This window comes from Bufo gargarizans, chromosome 1, assembly GCF_014858855.1.
Source record: "Bufo gargarizans isolate SCDJY-AF-19 chromosome 1, ASM1485885v1, whole genome shotgun sequence".
Classification (NCBI taxonomy): domain Eukaryota; kingdom Metazoa; phylum Chordata; class Amphibia; order Anura; family Bufonidae; genus Bufo; species Bufo gargarizans.
This window is the reverse complement of record NC_058080.1, coordinates 309,084,100-309,102,536: the sequence shown is the minus strand read 5'-3', so window position 1 is coordinate 309,102,536 and position 18,437 is coordinate 309,084,100. Positions and strand designations below refer to the sequence as shown.

Here is an 18,437-nt window from a genome sequence, read left to right as displayed (position 1 = left end):
ACTTTGCATTATTGATGCTCCTAGCTTAATGCTCCTATTAAGTATTGGTTCTATAAGCACAGTGTGGCAGAATATATATGAAACCTGAACTTCAATATCTGTATTTGAGGTCACTAATGAGAGCCAAGTGAAGTGTGCAGATCACACGTTTCCTGAATATGTCAATGCCAGCAGTGTACATGCAGTAGATATATAGTATAAATAGTATACTTACCTGTCTTACTTGGCTGAATGCTCGTACAGTCTGTGCTGCAGGCGTTGGGTTGCTAATACACATTGTTACCAGAGAACCTGCAGGTACAGTAGGTGTGAACTGGGAGGAGACATAAGCCATACAGGTCTAATTTCAGCTGCTCACTGATAATTGATCCTAGACGACACTGAAGCTCTTTATACATTCAGTGAACTGCAGGACAAACATAAAAAGATTGACGATTCCAGATTTAACACAGCGCAACAATGTTTTTGCTACTGAGAGAAAAACAAGTGATATATACTAAAATGAGCGCGCTGATTCCAAATATGAACTTGGAATTTGCCTGACATGTCTAGATTTTAAGTTATACATGCAAAGCCTATTCAGTTATAATATTAATGCATTATATTGGAGATATTCCAATGGACATGTCCAGACCTGTTCGGACGCACTCAGGCTGATGTCAGCAGTAAGTATTTACAGTCAGGTCGATAAATATTGGGACATCAACACAATTCTAACATTTTTGGCTCTATACACCACCACAATGGATTTGAAATGAAGTGAACAAGATGTGCTTTAACTACAGACTGTCAGCTTTAATTTGAGGGTATTTACATCCAAATCAGGTGAACGGTGTAGGAATTACAATAGTTTGCATATGTGCCTCCCACTTGTTAGGAAACCAAAGGTAATGGGACAGAATAATAATCATAAATCAAACTTTCACTTTTTAATACTTGGTTGCAAATCCTTTACAGTCAATTACAGCCTGAAGTCTGGAACGCATAGACATCACCAGACGCTGGGTTTCATCCCTGGTGATGCTCTGTCAGGCCTCTACTGCAACCGTCTTCAGTTCCTGCTTGTTCTTGGGGCATTTTCCCTTCAGTTTTGTCTTCAGCAAGTGAAATGCATGCTCAATCGGATTCAGGTCAGGTGATTGACTTGGCCATTGCATAATATTCCACTTCTTTATCTTAAAAAACTCTTTGGTTGCTTTTGCAGTATGCTTTGAGTCATTGTCCATCTGCACGGTGTCCAATGAGTTCTGAAGCATTTGGCTGAATATAAGCAGATAATTTTGCCTGAAACACTTCAGATTTCATCCTGCTGCTTTTGTCAGCAGTCACATTATCAATAAATACAAGAGAACCAGTTCCATTGGCAGTCATAGCATGCCAAGCCATGACACTACCACCACCATGCTTCACTGATGAGGTGGTATGCTTAGGATCATGAGCAGTTCCTTTCCTTCTCTATACTCTTCTCTTCCCATCACTCTGAGACAAGTTGATCTTGGTCTAATCTGTCCATAGGATGTTGTTCCAGAACTGTGAAGGCTTTTTTTAGATGTCGTTTGGCAAACTCTAATCTGGCCTTACTGTTGAGGCTCACCAAAGGTTTACATCTTGTGGTGAACCCTCTGTATTCACTCTGGTGAAGTCTTCTCTTGATTGTTGACTTTGACAAACATACACCTACCTCTTGGAGAGTGTTCTTGATCTGGCCAACTGTTGTTTTCTTCACCGGGGAAATAATTATTTGGTCATCCACCACAGTTGTTTTCCATGGTCTTCCGGGTCTTTTGGTGTTGCTGAGCTCACCGGTGCGTTCCTTCTTTTTAAGAATGTTCCAAACAGTTGTTTTGCCACGCCTAATGTTTTTGCTATCTCTCTGATGGGTTTGTTTTGTTTTTTTCAGCCTAATGATGGCTTGCTTTACTGATAGTGAGTTGACAGCAACAGATTCCAAATGCAAATGGCACACTTGAAATGAACTCTGGACCTTTTATCTGCTCATTGTAATTGGGATAATGAGGGAATAACACACACCTTGCCATGGAACAGCTGAGAAGCCAATTGTCCCATTACTTTTGGTTCCTTAACAAGTGGGAAGCACATATGCAAACCGATGTAATTCCTACACCGTTCACCTGATTTGGATGTAAATAGCCCTCAAATTAAAGCTGACAGTCTGCAGTTAAAGCACATCTTGTTCGTATCATTTTAAATCCATTGTGGTGGTGTATAGAGCCAAAAATGTTACAATTGGGTCGATGTCCCAATATTTGTGGACCCGGCTGTAAGGCAAGCTGGACAGATTTTGATAAAGTGATCTGTTATAGTGCTATCAGTTTTGAAACTTAAGATGGATAAACGCAAATGTGTTAACGATCCAGACAATTTCTGCTACACATGTGGCAAATACACTACTTATGATCAGCGCAAGAATCTGACAAAGCGAGTGTGTCTTGCAGCTTGGGATGCATTTGTGGTAGTAGTGCAGAACTTCCTTGGGAACAGACGAGCTGCAAACTATGCTGAATTAGTAGTCAACATGCTTATAGCATATGAACAACTTGGCTGCCGAATGTCATTGAAAGCGCATTTCTTACATTCCCATCTTGACCTAAGTAACTAACATGGAGAGCGGTTCCATAAAGATATTTCTACAATGGAGAACAGGTATCAAGGCCGTTGGAATCCCAACATGATGGGGGACTACTGCTGGTTTTTGCAAAGGGAAAATATGACCATTCACAAATGCAAAAGCAGATGCCTGAAGACTTTTAAACTGAAAAAGGAGACTTTTTGAAATTTTGTTAGGATAATTTCACACTTGCGGCAGAGTGATGCCAACTGATGGCATTTGTAAGACTGATCAGACTGATCTTACAACTGCATTGAAATGCCGGATCCGTCTTTCAGTTCTCATCCAGAAAAATGGATCTGGCATTTATTTTTATTTTTCTATTTTCGGTCTGCGCATGCGCAGACTAGAAGGATGGGTCCGGCGTTGCAGTATTTTGAATGCCGGATCCGGCACTAATACATTCCTGTGGGGAAAAAATGTTGGATAAATCATTCAGACAAGTGTTCTGTTTTTTTGGCCGGAGATAAAACCGTAGCATGCTGCAGTATTGAAAAGGAAAAATTTTTTTACTGAAGACATCCTGATGCATCCTAAACGGAATGCTCTCCATTCAGAATCTGATCAGACAGATTCAGAAAACTGATCAGTTATTTTCCGGTATAGAGCCCCTAGTACGGAACTCTATGCCGGAAAAGAAAAACACTAGTGTTAAAGTTCCCTTATTCCATTACATTTTCATACACGGTTCACTACGCAAAATTTGATGTAGATCAGGTAATTGTTGGAGTAAAACTTCTGTTCAAAATTATTCAATGCTTTCCAAGTGCTTAATTCATTTAGGCATACTTATGCATAGCAAAATTTCGTGACGTGTTACAACAATTCTGACTTCGAATTTGTAACCCTCAAACTCGATTTAGTATAGGACAAATGTAGCCCAGTAGCAGAAAAAAGTGTTTTTTTGTTGCGTGGTGTTATCTTATAGATGGCCTAATTTTAAACCTGTATTACACCAATAGATTATCTGTCCAATATCTGGCCAATCAGACTAATAGTTGGTGTGTATAACAAAATTATTGGTCAGTAAATCTGTCAGATAATCTGTTGCATCTGATTGATCAAAGTTCCTCAGGCTGGATGGTAAATTTAGTGCATGGATTGACACTTTTCTCGAAGTCCACAAAATAACGGCTGCAACAGTGTTTTCTTTAACCACCTCCCGACCGCTGTACGCAGATATGCGTCCGGGAGGTGGTTGCTTTACTCCTCCTGGACGCATATACGCGTCATCTCGCGAGACGCGAGATTTCCTGTGAACGCGCGCACACAGGCGCGCGCGCTCACAGGAACGGAAGGTAAGCGAGTGGATCTCCAGCCTGCCAGCGGCGATCGCTCGCTGGCAGGCTGGAGATCCGAATTTTTTAACCCCTAACAGGTATATTAGACGCTGTTTTCATAACAGCGTCTAATATACCTCCTACCTGGTCCTCTGGTGGTCCCTTTTGTTAGGATCGACCACCAGAGGACTCAGGTAGGTCAGTACAGTCGCACCAAACACCACACTACACCCCCCCCCCGTCACTTATTAACCCCTTATAAACCCATGATCACCCCCCTGTCATTGATCACCGCCCTGTCATTGATCACCCCCCTGTCAGGCTCCGTTCAGACGTCCATATGATTTTTACGGATCCACGGATACATGGATCGGATCCGCAAAAAGCATACGGACATCTGAATGGAGCCTTACAGGGGGGTGATCAATGACAGGCGGGTGATCACCCATATACACTCCCTGATCACCCCCTGTCATTGATCACCGCCCTGTCACTGATCACCCCCCCTGTAAGGCTCCATTCAGACGTCTGCATGATTTTTACGGATCCATGGATCGGATCCGCAAAACACATGCGGACGTCTGAATGGAGCCTTACAGGGGGTGATCAATGACAGGCGGGTGATCACCCATATACACTCCCTGATCACCCCCCTGTCATTGATAACCCCCCTGTAAGGCTCCATTCAGACGTCCGCATGTGTTTTGCGGATCCGATCCATGGATCCATAAAAATTATACGGACGTCTGAATGGAGCCTTACAGGGGGTGATCAATGACAGGCGGGTGATCACCCATATACACTCCCTGATCACCCCCCTGTCATTGATCACCCCCCTGTAAGGCTCCATTCAGACGTCCGCATGTGTTTTGTGGATCCTATCCATGGATCCGTAAAAATCATGCGGATGTCTGAATGGAGCCTTACAGGGGGAGTGATCAGTGACAGGGGGGTGATCACCCTGATCACCCTGATCACCCCCTGTCATTGATAACCCCCCTGTAAGGCTCCATTCAGACGTCCGCATGTGTTTTGTGGATCCGATCCATGTATCCATGGATCCGTAAAAATCATGCGGATGTCTGAATGGAGCCTTACAGGGGGGGTGATCAGTGACAGGGGGGTGATCACCCTGATCACCCCCTGTCATTGATAACCCCCCTGTAAGGCTCCATTCAGACGTCCGCATGTGTTTTGCGGATCCGATCCATGGATCCATAAAAATTATACGGACGTCTGAATGGAGCCTTACAGGGGGGTGATCAATGACAGGGGGGTGATCTGGGAGTCTATATGGGTGATCACCCCCCTGTCATTGATCACCCCCCTGTCATTGATCACCCCCCTGTCATTGATCACCCCCCCCTGGTAAGGCTCCATTCAGACATTTTTTTTGGCACAAGTTAGCGGAAATTTTTTGTTTGTTTTTGTTTTTTCTTACAAAGTCTCATATTCTACTAACTTGTGTCAAAAAATAAAATCTCACATGGACGCACCATACCCCTCACGGAATCCAAATGCGTAAACATTTTTAGACATTTATATTCCAGACTTCTTCTCACGCTTTAGGGCCCCTAAAAAGCCAGGGCAGTATAAATACCCCACATGTGACCCCATTTCGGAAAGAAGACACCCCAAGGTATTCCGTGAGGGGCATATTGAGTCCATGAAAGATTGAAATTTTTGTCCTAAGTTAGCGGAAAGTGAGACTTTGTGAGAAAAAAACAAAAAAAAATCAATATCCGCTAACTTATGCAAAAAAAAATAAAAAATTCTATGAACTCGCCATGCCCCTCATTGAATACCTTGGGGTGTCTTCTTTCCAAAGTGGGGTCACATGTGGGGTATTTATACTGCCCTGGCTTTTTAGGGGCCCGAAAGTGTGATAAGAAGTCTGGGATCCAAATGTCTAAAAATGCCCTCCTAAAAGGAATTTGGGCCCCTTTGCGCATCTAGGCTGCAAAAAAAGTGTCGCACATGTGGTATCGCCGTACTCAGGAGAAGTTGGGGAATGTGTTTTGGGGTGTCATTTTACATATACCCATGCTGGGTGAGAAAAATATCTTGGTCAAATGCCAACTTTGTATAAAAAAATGGGAAAAGTTGTCTTTTGCCAAGATATTTCTCTCACCCAGCATGGGTATATGTAAAATGACCCCCCAAAACACATTGCCCAACTTCTCCTGAGTACGGCGATACCACATGTGTGACACTTTTTTGCAGCAAAGGTGGGCAAAGGGGCACATATTCCAAAGTGCACCTTTCGGATTTCGCAGGCCATTTTTTACACATTTTGATTGCAAGGTACTTCTTACACATTTGGGCCCCTAAATTGCCAGGGCAGTATAACTACGCCACAAGTGACCCCATTTTGGAAAGAAGACACCCCAAGGTATTCCGTGAGGGGCACGGCGAGTTCCTAGAATTTTTTATTTTTTGTCACAAGTTAGCGGAAAATGATGATTTTTCTTTTTTTTTCTTTTTTCCTTACAAAGTCTCATATTCCACTAACTTGCGACAAAAAATAAAAAATTCTAGGAACTCGCCATGCCCCTCACGGAATACCTTGGGGTGTCTTCTTTCCAAAATGGGGTCACTTGTGGCGTAGTTATACTGCCCTGGCAATTTAGGGGCCCATATGTGTGAGAAGTACTTTGCAATCAAAATGTGTAAAAAATGGCCTGCGAAATCCGAAAGGTGCACTTTGGAATATGTGCCCCTTTGCCCACCTTGGCAGCAAAAAAGTGTGACACATCTGGTATCTACGTACTCAGGAGAAGTTGGGCAATGTGTTTTGGGGTGTCATTTTACATATACCCATGCTGGATGAGAGAAATATCTTGGCAAAAGACAACTTTTCCCATTTTTTTATACAAAGTTGGCATTTGACCAAGATATTTTTCTCACCCAGCATGGGTATATGTAAAATGACACCCCAAAACACATTTCCCAACTTCTCCTGAGTACGGCGATACCAGATGTGTCACACTTTTTTGCTGCCAAGGTGGGCAAAGGGGCCCAAATTCCAAAGTGCACCTTTTGGATTTCACCGGTCATTTTTTACACATTTTGATTGCAAAGTTCTTCTCACACATTTGGGCCCCTAAATTGCCAGGGCAGTATAACTACCCCACAAGTGACCCCATTTTGGAAAGAAGACACCCCAAGGTATTCTGTGAGGGGCATGGTGAGTTCCTAGAATTTTTTATTTTTTGTCGCAAGTTAGTGGAATATGAGACTTTGTAAGAAAAAAAAAAAAATCATCATCATTTTCCGCTAACTTGTGACAAAAAATAAAAAGTTCTATGAACTCACTATGCCCATCAGCGAATACCTTAGGGTGTCTACTTTCCGAAATGGGGTCATTTGTGGGGTTTTTCTACTGTCTGGGCATTGTAGAACCTCAGGAATCATGACAGGTGCTCAGAAAGTCAGAGCTGTTTCAAAAAGCGGAAATTCACATTTTTGTACCATAGTTTGTAAATGCTATAACTTTTACCCAAACCATTTTTTTTTTGCCCAAACATTTTTTTTTTATCAAAGACATGTAGAACAATAAATTTGGCGAAAAATTTATATATGGATGTCATTTTTTTTGCAAAATTTTACAGCTGAAAGTGAAAAATGTCATTTTTTTGCAAAAAAATCGTTACATTTTGATTAATAACAAAAAAAAGTAAAAATGCCAGCAGCAATGAAATACCACCAAATGAAAGCTCTATTAGTGAGAAGAAAAGGAGGTAAAATTCATTTGTATGGTAAGTTGCATGACCGAGCGATAAACGGTGAAAGTAGTGTAGTGCCGAAGTGTAAAAAGTGCTCTGGTCATGAAGGGGGTTTCACCTAGCGGGGCTGAAGTGGTTAATGGCCATCACATGAGCATTTTCACAACCAAATTAAATCAATTGGGTTAGTGAATAGCATCCATCAGAAAATAGGACATGTCCTATTTTTGTCCATTTTCACAGCCATACATACCCCATTAAAATCAATGGGAATGTTTTTATTGGCCTTATGGACAGGAGTGCACCTGTCTCATGGTTATTAAAGACGGCTACCAGGGTCTTTTAGGAGTTAAAATAAAATAAAAATACCTCATCCACTTGAACACATGGGGACACTCACTTTTTGAACCCTTCCTGTTCCCTGAATACAGGAAGATCTGGGTTCCCAGTGTTTTGACATCACATGACGTCAGATCCTGCTGCATCCAGGGAATTATTGGTTCGAGGAGTGTCCCCTCGTGTTTAAGACAATGTGTGTATATAAATATATAAAGAAGGATGTATATACTGTATGTGTGTGTATGTATATGTATGTATGTATGTATGTTCCACGATCACTCAAAAACGCAACCATCGATTTCAACAAAACTTGGTATACACATCCCTTGCTACCTAGAAAGAAATCTTGTGGGGGTCACAGCTCTCTAGGACGTACCGTTCCTGAGATATTTCCAAATAATGACCTGCATTAGCCAATACAAGCCTGCAATTCTTTCTCTTCATATCCCAACTGCCATACACACGGCCACATGTCCCTTATCAGGCAATAGAAGCTTGCAGGACCTTAGTCTCCACATACACACAGTTTTATTCAAGGTTTCCATAACAACCCAGCCATTTTTCTTCACTGCTGTAGGTCAGCTTTAGGCTAGGGCTCTACGACAACAATAAGTCACACAACACATAGGGCACAACTACACTGCTACACGTGTTGCGTGACATTAATGTGCTTCATGTAGTTTAAAGGCCCTATATATATATATATATGCCCCTTTAATGCTAGGGCTACACGACGACATGTGTTGCGCGACATTTTGTCTCAACAATTTTTCTAATGATAGTTTATGGTGTTGCACTGCGACATGTGACATGCTGTGACTGAGAAACGACAGTTGCAAAAAATGGATTGTTCTGCGACTGTTGCTTTGCAGTTGCAGCATGTCACAGTGCAACACCATAAACTATCATTATAAAAATTGTTGAGACAAAATGTTGATCGACACATGTCGTTGTGTAGCCCTAGCTTTAAAGGGGAATATTTATGAATATACAGTACAGACCAAAAGTTTGGACACACCTTCTCATTCAAAGAGTTTTCTTTATTTTCGTGACTATGAAAATTGTAGATTCACACTGAAGGCATCCAAACTATGAATTAACAAATAACCAAAAAGTGTGAAACAACTGAAAATATGTCATATTCTAGGTTCTTCAAAGTAGCCACCTTTTGCTTTGATTACTGCTTTGCACACTCTTGGCATTCTCTTGATGAGCTTCAAAAGGTAGTCACCTGAAATGGTCTTCCAACAGTCTTGAAGGAGTTCCCAGAGATGCTTAGCACTTGTTGGCCATTTTGCCTTCACTCTGCGGTCCAGCTCACCCCAAACCATCTCGATTGGGTTCAGGTCCGGTGACTGTGGAGGCCAGGTCATCTGGCGCAGCACCCCATCACTCTCCTTCATGGTCAAATAGCCCTTACACAGCCTGGAGGTGTGTTTGGGGTCATTGTCCTGTTGAAAAATAAATGATGGTCTAACTAAACGCAAACCGGATGGAATAGCATGCCGCTGCAAGATGCTGTGGTAGCCATGCTGGTTCAGTATGCCTTCAATTTTGTATAAATCCCCAACAGTATCACCAGCAAAGCACCCCCACACCATCACACCTCCTCCTCCATGCTTCACGGTGGGAACCAGGCATGTAGAGTCCATCCGTTCACCTTTTCTGCATCACACAAAGACACGGTGGTTGAAACCAAAGATATCAGATTTGGACTCATAAGACCAAAGCACTGATTTCCACTGGTCTAATGTCCATTCCTTGTGTTCTTTAGCCCAAACAAGTCTCTTCTGCTTGTTGCCTGTCCTTAGCAGTGGTTTCCTAGCAGATATTCTACCATGAAGGCCTGATTCACACAGTCTCCTCTTAACAGTTGTTCTAGAGATGTGTCTGCTGCTAGAACTCTGTGTGGCATTGACCTGGTCTCTAATCTGAGCTGCTGTTAACCTGCAATTTCTGAGGCTGGTGACTCGGATGAACTTATCCGCCACAGCAGAGGTGACTCTTGGTCTTCCTTTCCTGGGGCGGTCCACATGTGAGCCAGTTTCGTTGTAGCGCTTGATGGTTTTTGTGACTGCACTTGGGGACACTTTCAAAGTTTTCCCAATTTTTCTGGCTGACTGACCTTCATTTCTTAAAGTAATGATGGCCACTCGTTTTTCTTTAGTTAACTGCTTTTTTCTTGCCATAATACAAATTCTAACAGTCTATTCAGTAGGACTATCAGCTGTGTATCCACCTGACTTCTCCACAACGCAACTGATGGTCCCAACCCCATTTATAAGGCAAGAAATCCCACTTATTAAACCTGACAGGGCACACATGTGAAGTGAAAACCATTTCAGGTGACTACCTCTTGAAGCTCATCAAGAGAATGCCAAGAGTGTGCAAAGCAGTAATCAAAGCAAAAGGTGGCTACTTTAAAGAACCTAGAATATGACATATTTTCAGTTGTTTCACACAATTTTTTTTTATGTATATAATTCCACATGTGTTAATTCATAGTTTGGATGCCTTCAGTGTGAATCTACAATTTTCGTAGTCATGAAAATAAAGAAAACTCTTTGAATGAGAAGGTGTGTCCAAACTTTTGGTCTGTAATGTATATACAGTGCCTTGCAAAAGTATTCACCCCCTTGACTTTTTAGTATTTTGTTACATTACAGCCTTAAATTCCATGTTTTGTTAATCTGAAATGTATGTGATGGATCAGTACACAAAAGTCTAAGGGTACTTTTGCAGCAGACTGATCTGGCAAGCAGTTCCGCCGCCGGAATTGCCCACCAGATCCGACAAAACGCACACCGCCGCACATTTTTAACGCAACAGATCCGTAGTTCCGTCGAGGACCATAAAAGCGGATCCGTCTATTCCGTTTTCAAACGGAAAGACGGATCCGGCATTCAAATTAAAGAGATAAAAGATGCAATCTGTTAAAGCAAATACTACAACTGGCTATAAAAGAAAACCAAAGGTAACTTACCACTCAAAAGTTCCTTCTGCAGATTGCAAAGATGATGCCGGACCATATTCGTTTTGGATTTCAGGCTCTTATTCTGGTTTCACGCTGGAGAAGACATCTTCGAGCCAGACGGCGCAGAAAGCGTCACTATTGGGTGCATCCAATAACCTCTGCAAGAGTACGAAGGGGAGTTTTTGAAACTCTGTTTCCTGAATTGAGGAATTATCTTGAAAAATTCTTTAACTACTTACGGATGACGGTAGAAAGTTTTGATGATCTTTTACAACGTCTGTCACCTTACATTCAAAGACAAGACGTCGCTTTCCGTCGCTGTGTTTCCCCAGCAGAATGCCTATTGTTGACCATAAGGTAAAGTACATACTTATTACATATACTGTAGTACCAATATACGGTCAAAAAATTTTTAAGCTGCTGTTTCGTAGTGTGAAGCCCTAATTTTTTTAAGCAAAATTTGCTAAGTTTTTCTGGGATCACTGTACAAAGTGCCTAATTTTGGCCCCAATTGATGCTCATCATTATTATTTTTAATTGTACATCTTGTATGTAAAAGTTTTAATCAACATACTCGTCATTAAAGATGTAGAATGAACTGTGATGAATATTGTTCACCATGGAGAACAAACATTTATCGGTGAACTTTACAAAAAATTATATCATAATATATGTAGGGGTGCAATACAATTGCGTCAGATTGATATACCTTGTATGTTATGTTGTTTGGCAAAATTTGTAATACCCTTTTTTTTTTCTTTTAAAATTTAGGTTTTTGGCAAGTGGAGAAAGTTTCAGCTCACTCCATTTTCAATTTCGCCTTAGGATATCAACTGTCTGCATAATTGTCAAGGAGACATGCCGTGTTTTGTGGGAACAACTACATGATGAATTTATGCCACATCCAACTAGACAGCATTGGACAGAAATAGCTGAAAGATTTTTGGACGTTTGTCAGTTTCCCAACTGCATAGGTGCGGTAGACAGGAAACATATTCGGATTATCAAGCCCCAAGGAACCGGATCAGAGTTTTTCAATTACAAGAAATATTTTTCGATAATCCTAATGGCCATCGCAGATGCTCAATATCGTTTTGTTACCGTCGACGTAGGGGCCTATGGACGCACCAACGATTCCATGGTTTTAAAAAATTCTAATATGGGCCGTAGTCTATATAACAGACATTTTGATTTTCCTCTCCCTCAACCACTGCCAGGTACTGATGTCCCACCCATGCCGTTTGTATTGGTTGGTGATGAGGCCTTCCAAATGTGTGGAAATCTGATTAAACCGTATTCAAGCCGTGGATTAGATTTAAAAAAAAACCGCACATACAACTAGCGGTTGACCAGGGCTCGAAGAATGGTTGAATGCACATTTGGAATTTTGGTCGCAAAATGGAGGATTTTCACTAAACCAATTCAGATGAAGGTTGAATCAGTCGACGAGGTTGTAAAGTCTGCTGTGGTGTTACACAACTACCTCCTTAAAAAAGAACCACTCAATTTGGAACAGGTACCGGAGGACAGCGAGATTGCAAGCATTTAAAGTTGTCGACATCGGTCAACTGTAGCGGTTGCACGGATGAGAGACTCTTTTGCAGATTATTTCTGCTCTGAAGCAGAAAGGGTGATTCATTTTCAAATAACCGTATTTCTGTTTGTTGGCCCGTTTGTTAAAGGGGTTGTCCCACTTTGCTGTTTCAATCTTACCAGCAGTAAATGTCCTGATAACTTCCTGCTTCTCAGGCAGTGGAGTGAAGGCCACGCCTCCTCATGACTCACCCTCAGAGCTCAGTCCTTGCGTGCTCGTTCATGTGGATGAGTCATCCACATGGAGCCTGCAGAGTATGTAAAGCCCATCCCCCTGCTGGGGAATCACTCAGTGACCACTGACCAATGCTAGTGAACTAATGGAGTAACTTGTGGCTGTCCTGCATTCTAATACACTTTTACTCATAAAACCTGTGTTACAAACCCATTCTGTTCAGCAAAAACAATAAATCACTACAGCCCAAATGCATGTTAGCTAGTAGCCATATGATCTGTGCTAGATATAGATAGATATATTCACTGACTTATTACCCAGCTTTCCCGATGTCTGATATTATCACTGACTTATTACCCAGCTTTCCCGGTATCAGATATTATCACTGACTTATTACCCAGCTTTCCCGGTGTACAATATTATCACTGACTTATTACCCAGCTTTCCTGGTGTACAATATTATCACTGACTTATTACCCAGCTTTCTCGGTATCAGATATTATCACTGACTTATTACCCAGCTTTCCCGGTGTACAATATTATCACTGACTTATTACCCAGCTTTCCTGGTGTACAATATTATCACTGACTTATTACCCAGCTTTCTCGGTATCAGATATTATGACTGACTTATTACCCAGCTTTCCCGGTGAACAATATTATCACTGACTTATTACCCAGCTTTCCTGGTGTACAATATTATCACTGACTTATTACCCAGCTTTCTCGGTATCAGATATTATCACTGACTTATTACCCAGCTTTCCCGGTGTACAATATTATCACTGACTTATTACCCAGCTTTCCCGGTAAAGCTGGGTAATAAGTCAGTGATAATATCTGATACCGGGAAAGCTGGGTAATAAGTCAGTGATAATATTGTTCACCGGGAAAGCTGGGTAATAAGTCAGTGATAATATTGTACACCGGGAAAGCTGGGTAATAAGTCAGTGATAATATTGTACACCAGGAAAGCTGGGTAATAAGTCAGTGATAATATTGTTCACCGGGAAAGCTGGGTAATAAGTCAGTGATAATATTGTACACCGGGAAAGCTGGGTAATAAGTCAGGGATAATATCTGATACCGGAACAGGTTTGAAAACCTGGTGTTCCTGACCAGCAGTAGGAGCAGGATGAGAGGGACCCGCGGTGGCTTGCTCTTCAGGGACTGCCTCTTGAGGAACTTCGGGCTCCAGAGTGCTGCTTGCTGTTCTGTGAAGCAAAGAAAAATTTGCATTTTTGGGGGATGGGAGAAACTGTGGAATAGAGGTGAGTAAAGAAACTTCAGAAGCTACATAGGAAGTAAGGCCTCTTTCACACTTGCGTTGTCCGGATCCGGCGTGTACTCCACTTGCCGGAATTACACGCCGGATCCGGAAAAACGCAAGTGTACTGAAAGCATTTGAAGACGGATCCGTCTTCAAAATGCTTTCAGTGTTACTATGGCACCCAGGACGCTATTAAAGTCCTGGTTGCCATAGTAGTAGTGGGGAGCGGGGGAGCGGCATACTTACAGTCCGTGCGGCTCCCGGGGCGCTCCAGAATGACGTCAGAGCGCCCCATGCGCATGGATCATGTGATCCATGCGATCACGTCATCCATGCGCCTGGGGCGCCCTGACGTCACTCTGGAGCGCCCCGGGAGCCGCACGGATGGTAAGTATGCTGCTCCCCGCTCCCCACTACAGTTTACCATGGCTGCCAGGACTTTAGCGTCCCGGCAGCCATGGTAACCATTGAGAAAAAGCTAAACGTCGCATCCGGCAATGCGCCGAAACGACGTTTAGCTTAAGGCCGGATCCGGATCAATGCCTTTCAATGGGCATTCATTCCGGATCCGGCCTTGCGGCAAGTGTTCCGGATTTTTGGCCGGAGCAAAAAGCGCAGCATGCTGCGCTATTTGCTGCGGCCAAAAAACGTTCCGTTCCGGAATGGAAGACATCCTGATGCATCCTGAAGGACGGACTGTCCATTCAGAATGCATTAGGATAATCCTGATCAGTATTCTTCCGGCATAGAGCCCCGACGACGGAACTCTATGCCGGAAGACTATAACGCAGGTGTGAAAGGGCCCTTACATTCCAAAAAATATTGAAACATAATGTACATAGATAGAAGCCATGAATTAAATGAGTTTTCAAGGAAGTGTCAATGTACAGTATAGCTTTTTTTGGGGGAAAGCAACTTCGAATGAAAAATCAGAAGCGTACATCGCTCCTCTCTACTCCACTAAATACAATGTGGATGTCCAAGACAAAGTGCCAAATGACAGTCTGCCTGGGCCATACACCTAGTTGGAAAAGTCATTATTTATGTAAACCATATATCTTACCTTCGCATCTCTAGGGTTCTTCGTAGGAACCCCAAGGCGGCAGAATAGCGGTATTCATGCCTTGAGGTTCCTCCCGACCCACTTGGGCGCCAAAGTTCCTCATTAAAGGCCTTCTTGTAGCGGTCCCTGATTGAGCGCCACCGAACCATGATTGTATCCCCTATAAAGAAATAAATAAAATAAAGATGTATATTATAAAAATCAGTGGTTTAATCAAAGTTGGTTTACAATTTAATTGGGACAGCCACAAGAAGAAAATAATATAAAAAAAAAAAAAAAAAAATGTAAGTGGCGGTTATAAATTAAATAGACTGTAAACCACTTTTGATTAAATTTTTTTTTACATGTCTGCTCTCTACAAATTAAAAAGTTTATACTTACGGCATTGGCCCTGTTGCCTTTCTCTGAGGTTATCCCAGTTGGGCCGAATGGCCGCACATATCTCGTTCCAGAGGGGCCGAGTTAGATGATGGTCTGCATGGCAGCGGTCGGTGTGGTCCCACAACAGTGTACGCTCCTCCACCATCTGGATGAGGAGGTCATTGTCGATATAAAATTGTTCAAAGTCCTCCTCATGCCTTCTGGTGGAGATTTGGGAACCATAAAAGAAGAAAAAAAATTAAAATAAAAATTAATTTTAAGATTCGATAAATTCTTTTTAATAAAAACCATAACTTTACAATACTCACACGACCACGACCGCCGCGTGCTCCACGGCGTCCTCTGGAAGATCGTTTATGACCTCTCTCAATGGCAAAAAAAAATAATTAAAGATATAAATTATATATAAAAAAAAATGCATAAAACTTAGTATATAAAAAATATTAACCAACCGTTTCTCCTCCACCCCCAACTTCCTCCTCCCCTGTTCCTCTGGGTCTGGGTTGACCGGGACAACTCTCCTCCATAGAGTCTGACTGATAAACAAAAAAAATAAAAATTATTATAATAATAACACAATATACAGTTTTCAATGCAAAAGAACTTTACATACCACATCCTGGTGGCGTCGTGATCATGGAGGAGAGCTCCTGGCCTCGCTGGAAGATGAAGATGTGCCTATAAAAAATAAATAATATTTGAACTTTAAAGAAAATAACAGACCGATGAAAAAAATACATACTGGTCATTTTAAAAATTTGCTGTCTGGCTGCCTTTTTTTATGGGTGGCTAGCGTGTTGACTGGCTGAATATTTTTATTTTTGGTCAGTCTCAGTCTAAAAAAAACAACAAATTTGACAGGTGGTCATATTGTTCAATGAAAACATACTACTCCTAACATGCACTGTGTAGTTATATTACCTGCAACCCCTATGCTACAGTACATAGGTGTATGCAGTTAATATAAGTACACAGTGGATGCTAGGAGTAGCAGTAGACAGGACTACTACTACTCCTAACATGCACTGTGTAGTTATATTACCTGCAACCCCTATGATACAGTACATAGGTGTATGCAGTTAATATAAGTACACAGTGGATGCTAGGAGTAGCAGTAGACAGGACTACTACTACTCCTAACATGCACTGTGTAGTTATATTACCTGCAACCCCTATGCTACAGTACATGGGTATATGCAGTTAATATAAGTACACAGTGGATGCTAGGAGTAGCAGTAGACAGGACTACTACTCCTAACATGCACTGTGTAGTTATATTACCTGCAACCCCTATGCTACAGTACATAGGTGTATGCAGTTAATATAAGTACACAGTGGATGCTAGGAGTTGCAGTAGACAGGACTACTTCTCCTAACATGCACTGTGTAGTTATATTACCTGCGACCCCTATGCTACAGTACATAGGTGTATGCAGTTAATATAAGTACACAGTGGATGCTAGGAGTAGCAGTAGACAGGACTACTACTCCTAACATGCACTGTGTAGTTATATTACCTGCAACCCCTATGCTACAGTACATAGGTGTATGCAGTTAATATAAGTACACAGTGGATGCTAGGAGTAGCAGTAGACAGGACTACTACTCCTAACATGCACTGTGTAATTATATTACCTGCAACCCCTATGCTACAGTACATAGGTGTATGCAGTTAATATAAGTACACAGTGGATGCTAGGAGTAGCAGTAGACAGGACTACTACTCCTAACATGCACTGTGTAATTATACAGGTCCTTCTCAAATAATTAGCATAGTGTGATAAAAATTCATTATTTTCTGTAATGTACTGATAAACATTAGACTTTCATATATTCAGGGCCGGCGCTACCATAAGGCAGACCAAGCGGTCGCCTTAGGGCGCGCCCTGCGCAGGGCGGAAGAATGGATGAATGTTTTTTTTTTTTTTTTTTTTTTTTTTTTTAATAACTTGACTGACTTGTTACTTGATCCTGCCGCGTCCACCCTGCGGGTGCCGGCCGGCGGCCGCGGCGCTCGTTTAGTCTAGAGACAGTAGTCAGGGACAGGGACTCACTCAGGGCAACAGATATCACTTGCCCCGCCCCCCTCCCCCTGTGTGGACAGTGTGCGAGTGCGGCTGTGTGCTGGCTGGGCCGCCCGGCCGGACTCGTAGTGCTAGTCAGGGCAACATAGCATTAGCTAGGCACTGGCAGGCAGAGCTAGATGAGCACAGATGAATGATAGATATTCATTCATTGGCTCAGCAGCGCGCCGCTCTGGCTGCCACTACTAGTGACTGACAACTCAAGTCACCTGACCTGCAGTGCACAGGGGGGCGTGAGTAGACACAGGCAGCTGCGGAAATTGAAAGATGTTACAGGCTTAGAGATGAACAGTGAGTACAGCATTAGCCAAGTGAAAGGAACTATGTATGTGCTGTTAATACACAAGGCGCATAGATATGTACTGCATTATACTGAAAGGCTGCTCTGTACCATACAGTATATTGAAATGAGCAAAATTCTTCTAGGTCAGATAATAGTAGCTACAATGAAAGTGTTGTATTTCATAATCTGATTAGATCATCTAATCAGATTAATCTGATAAGTCTGATTCAATTTCTTGGCGGGCGCGGGCCGCGGCTGCCGTCTGAGGTCTGACTCTGCTGAATATATTATGTCTGAGTGACCGAATTCTGATCTAATTCAGTCACTCAGACATAATATATTCAGCAGAGTCAGACGGCAGCCATGGCCTGCGCCCGCCAAGAAATTGAATCAGAATCAGAATTATCATCAGATTAGGGTACTTTCACACTTGCGTTTTTCTTTTCCGGCATAGAGTTCCGTCACAGGGGCTCTATACCGGAAAAGAACTGATCAGGCATGTCCCCATGCATTCTGAATGGAGAGTAATCCGTTCAGTTTGCATCAGGATGTCTTCAGTTCAGTCGTTTTGACTAATCGGGCAAAAGAGAAAAACGTAGCATGCTACGGTTTTATCTCCGGTGAAAAAAACTGAAGACTTG

At 42.3% G+C, this 18,437-nt stretch overlaps 2 protein-coding genes across 2 annotated transcripts in view; both read right to left on the bottom strand.

Moving 5' to 3' along the window:
• Positions 1-355, bottom strand: part of LOC122927648 — a 281,579-nt gene extending 281,224 nt beyond the window's left edge. The window contains exon 1 of the mRNA XM_044279688.1: positions 215-355. The gene's annotated coding sequence lies outside the window, so the exon portion shown is untranslated. The remainder of the gene's footprint in view (positions 1-214) is intronic.
• Positions 290-17,589, bottom strand: LOC122927653. Its single transcript, XM_044279702.1, has 10 exons — positions 17,388-17,589; positions 16,043-16,107; positions 15,882-15,965; positions 15,738-15,794; positions 15,430-15,629; positions 15,049-15,208; positions 13,835-13,929; positions 11,187-11,287; positions 10,957-11,105; positions 290-406 (listed from the first exon to the last, which is right to left on the bottom strand). The coding sequence occupies exons 2-9, from the start codon at positions 16,045-16,047 to the stop codon at positions 11,025-11,027; spliced, it is 783 nt and encodes a 260-aa protein (XP_044135637.1). The 5' UTR covers positions 16,048-16,107; positions 17,388-17,589; the 3' UTR covers positions 290-406; positions 10,957-11,024.
• Between the last annotated feature and the right edge of the window lie 848 nt (positions 17,590-18,437).